The 4,460-nt window shown below is 51.4% G+C and overlaps 1 protein-coding gene across 1 annotated transcript; it reads right to left on the bottom strand.

The window, feature by feature from the left end:
- On the bottom strand, positions 1 to 2,740 carry RD3 (RD3 regulator of GUCY2D). The gene is made up of 2 exons (XM_059938588.1): positions 2,445 to 2,740; positions 1 to 292 (listed from the first exon to the last, which is right to left on the bottom strand). The coding sequence occupies exons 1-2, from the start codon at positions 2,738 to 2,740 to the stop codon at positions 1 to 3; spliced, it is 588 nt and encodes a 195-aa protein (XP_059794571.1).
- Between the last annotated feature and the right edge of the window lie 1,720 nt (positions 2,741 to 4,460).

The following is a 4,460-nucleotide window of genomic DNA, read 5'->3' as shown; positions in this document are numbered from 1 at the left end:
TCAGTCCTCTTTTTGTGCCCGGAACTCGGGCATGCTCCAGGTCCGGGGCGGCGGCGGCGCGTCCCGCTCCACGTCCTGGGAGATGGTGCGAATGTCGCTGGCGAAGGGGGTGATGCGCGCGCGGCTCCTGAAGGTGGCCAGGCTGCCGCGGGGCCGCAGGCTCCACTGCCGGGTCAGCTTGTGCGCCTCCTCCTCCTGCTTCATCCTCTCCAGGACTTCCTGCAGCACCGAGCGGAAGAGCCGGGACACCTCCTGCACCTCGGGCTCCTGCTCTGCCATCAGCTGCCGGAACCTGGGTGCGGAGGCGGGGAGAAGAAGAGGGGGCGCGGTGGAGCTATCGCCCGGGCGTGGCACGCGGCCGGTGTCTAACCCCACGGGCGTCCCTGGACACCCCCGTGGACGATTCCTGTTTCCTCCACTTCCCCACTTCTTGTGAAGTGAATCAGAAACCACCCCACCTCCCTCGTGCTCCAGCCCATCCTGAGTTCCAGCTCTTCCACTTCTGGCCTCCATGAGACTCCTTGAGACTCAGCGTCCTCGTCTGTAAACTGGGGTCATCACAGCTACCTTTTTGTGAGGTTTAATGCGCTAACATCTGTGAAGATCCTGGCACTCACCTCGGGTTATCGATGCAGTAGTAGCGACGGACGCCCACTGCTCTCTGGGACTTTTCTGGCTAACACTCTCCCACCCTTCTGCCCTCACTGGCCAGCATGATCTCTCTGAAATGTATGTCCGATTATGTCACTGCCCTGTGATATTCCTTCTATAGCTTCCGGCCACCTCCTGGGTGAGCGTGAGCTGTTTGGCCATGCACACCAGGCTCCCTGCTACTTCCCTTGTCTGTGTTGCAGCCAGGAGTGTGGCCCCAGGTTCTCCTGGATGCCAAGCTGTTTCCTTTGCCAAAAATGTCTCTGGCTTGGAGCTCCAGAATGAAGGATAGCTAGCAAGTCCGTGTGATACCTAATTTCCTCCACCGTATTAAGAGTCAGGACTTCTCAAACCCTTCAGCAGTGAGACAGGAAATGTGATGGGACAATCATCATATGAGCATCCCCAGCCCCCCTCATGTATGAGGTTTGGTTGGTTTGCCAGCTTAGATTCTCTCATCAGCACCACTCCCATGTCCATCCCCACCCCTGTCCCCAGGGTGCTTCTGGAACTAGATACATTTGGGGGGCTTCCATGGTGCAGAATAAGAAAAATGGGGGAGGGTAAGATTCCCAGCCTGGAGGAAGAAGCGGGGGGTGGTATAAGACTGCAAAACCCAAAGGAGTATGAATAGGACTGAAGAAGGAGGAGTTTTTAAGGGGAATTTTTTAAGGGGAATTTTGAAGAAAAAGGTGTACAATAGATACATCTGTTGGTTAAAGAGATGGGTGAGGGAAGATTTGGGGATACTAAGGGGGACTTTAAGATGTTTTACTGTGGATCTGTATTCCTTTACTAGTGTTCGAGAAATGCAGGTAAAGAACTTTAGTTTTGAAATTACTTTTGGCTCTTGGACTCTGCTTCCTTGATTTCAACATGCATCCAACTGAGACTGGACCGTGTAGGTCACAGCTTTACTAAGGTTACACTGATATTCAGGAACATGATTGTACTCAAGCTCTAAATGTCCAGTGCCCTAGGGCTCTGAAACCTTCACACGCAAGCACGCGCACACACACACACATCCCTTAGACAAGCTAGTGTGAAATAGGATAATTGAGAAACCAGTTTTGGAGAGCTTATACGGGGAAACCTCTCTCAGAAGGTAATATGGAAGATGAACTGGTGAAAGAGAGGGAGGCAGCCACATTACAACCCAGGATGATAACAGTCCAGGGAGGGAGAACAGAAAGCTAGAAGGCCTGGGGTTCTCTCCTATCAAAACTCACATGTTGTTTTTGTTTGGGAAACTTATATTGGTTCGGTTATTTTTTGCACTGCTGGAAGCAGGAGGGGCGGCGGGCTGGGCGCAGGCTGGGATGTGGGTGTTTTGGCAGGAGATGGGACGCCCTCTGGCGGGGCTTCGGACCTGGGGCCTGAGATTAGCTGTGAACACTTAGGGGCCCGACGCATGCAGGTCAGGGATCTGGGGGTTCTGCAGCTAGTGGTGACCCCAAACAGAACACAGACTGTACATTTACCAGTAGGTTTGTTTTTTAGACCACGGTTTCTACTGCAAATAAACCTCAGTTCTTTTCTGCAAAAAAAACCAGTAACAAAAACCTCACGTGCCTTCAGGAGCTGCCTCCCACCTCCCTCTGGGCCCCGAGCCCTGGCCTGGCCTTCCATGGCCTCTTTCAGATTCTTCCCCCTGCCTTGCTCCTTTCAACAGATACCTGGCCCATCCAGGCTCCAGGCTCCAGTCCTGGTAGCCTCAGGCCCCTGTCACCGCTGCCACCCTCCCTGGAGCCTGCAGCCCAACCACTGGTCCCTGTCCCATTGCCAGGCGTTACCTGAGGATGGCGGGCCCACAGTAGGATGGGTGGATCTTGGCGCAGACGTCCTCTAGTTGCAGCCTCTCCCCGGGGCTGAGGTCGTAGGTGGGCCGGGGCGCGCTGGCCAGCCAGCTGTAGTCCACTCCGGTGCAGATCTTCCGGACGGCGTTGCTACGCTCCCACTGCTGCCTCTCAGCCTCTCGCATCTGCCCCTCCAGCTCCACCATGAGCGTCTCCAGCACCATCTCAGCCGGACTCCGAGACGACAGCCGTGGCGGGGCCTCGTTCCACCGGAGCCATGGGATGAGGGACATGGGCCCCCCAGGCCCTGCCGAGACAGGGCAGGAGTGTGTCTTCCTTGGGCCCGTCTGTCACTTAGGGTGGGGAGAACAAGGGGGAGGGAGGAGAGCTGAGACCCAAGTGAGAAGACCGCTCCCACCTCACAGCTGGGTGGCCTCAAGTAAGTCATTTAACCTCTCTGAGCAGTCATTTCTAATTCTGTAAGACAAGGTAATCTTGCTGTGAGAAGCAGTTGTGAATAAACTTGGGAAGTTCCAAGCACCACATAAAAGTAAGATAATTTCATGGTTATAAAAATCCACAAAGCATCCAGATGATTGAGACTCCTGAATCCTTGCTAACTCCAAACAAAGACAGAAACAAACTGTTAAAAACAAGACAACAGGCCTAAAATGGAGTCACTGATGCTAAGCCCCACATCACTAAACCAAGACTTAATTACAGTTGCGGCTCTTCGAGAAATGGAATCTTAAACCAGTCAATCAGGAATCACCTGATCAGCACTAGTTAAGTAATCTGCCTGATAGACCTCTGCCATCCCCTAAAGGCAAGCAACAAACAACCTGCTTTTTCTTTGCCTAGTATAATGTCCTTGTTCTCACTCCCTTCTGCCTATAAAACTGTCTCATTTTGTACAGCTCCTCAGAGCTCCTTGATATAGGCTAGATTGGATGCTGCCCAATTCAAATAGATTTTTTGCTCAAATATTTCTCTCAAATAAACTCTTAAAATTTTTTTAATATGCCTCAGTTTACCTTTTAACAATAGTGTATGGCTGGGCATAATCTTATCTCTATGATTTAAGGGGAAATACATACGCGCGCGCACACACACACACACACACACACTCAGAACATATGCCTACATCCTGTATCAATGTAACAGGAAAACACCCTAAGTTTCTAAATGCCCCCAACCTGTTGCTGAAGGAAGCTTAGGATATTATCCTGTAAATGATACAACTTAGCCACCATTCATTCATTCATTTATTCATCATACATCAATCAGAAGCATGAATTAAGCACAGTGTACATATCTGTGGAGGAACACAAACGTGAAATCATGTCTGGGCCCTGCTGTACAGCAGACACAAGACTTGATGTGTAGAAACCATAACATCAGTGGAAAGAAATAAATGTGACTGGCGAAGCATAGAGTCAGTATTGCTGGGGTGGGGGAGGGGAAGGAGTGACTGGATGATGAAAGGGGGCCTAGAAGGCTTTGTGGATGAGAGAAGGCTGATGGGTAAGTACAGGCTTCAGACACACGCACTGATGGAGATGTCCCAGGTGGAGGATCCAGCCATGGTACAAGGTGAGACGTGTGCAAGAAGCACCAGGTGTGAATGCAGGGATCCTAACTCATCATAGTATTCCCACAGGGTCTTGCTCAGTACAGGTTTGGTGAATGACTGATTGACTAGATGAATGAATGAGTGAATGAATGAATGGATGGATGGATGAACAGGTGAGCAAGTGAATGGACTGCCATCTCAGGTATTCCCTGCTGCCTGCCGGAGGTGGGTTTGTGCCTCTGACAACAGTGAAGGCAAGCTCCATTCCTGGGCTAAAAGCTGAAGTGGGTCTTTGAGGTGGTCCAACTCCCCCTCTTATACCCTTCCCCCCTTCAAGGAGCTCCCCCTTCCATGAACCAATGGTCCTCTTCCTGCCTAGACCCTCCAGTTGCAGAGAAAAGAGATTCAATGAACTCAGTCTCAACAACATGGCCATGAGG

Source organism: Balaenoptera ricei, chromosome 1 (assembly GCF_028023285.1).
Source record: "Balaenoptera ricei isolate mBalRic1 chromosome 1, mBalRic1.hap2, whole genome shotgun sequence".
NCBI lineage: Eukaryota > Metazoa > Chordata > Mammalia > Artiodactyla > Balaenopteridae > Balaenoptera > Balaenoptera ricei.
The sequence above is the reverse complement of the archived record's forward strand: the minus strand, read 5'-3'. Positions and strand labels throughout refer to the sequence as shown.

Excerpts from the sequence above, each read along its gene's own strand:
- RD3 (XM_059938588.1), bottom strand. The coding sequence starts at position 2,740 with ATGTCCCTCATCCCATGGCTCCGGTGGAACGAGGCCCCGCCACGGCTG. Across the intron at positions 293-2,444 it reads TGTGGGCCCGCCATCCTCAG|GTTCCGGCAGCTGATGGCAG; the intron begins GTAACGCCTGGC and ends CTCCGCACCCAG.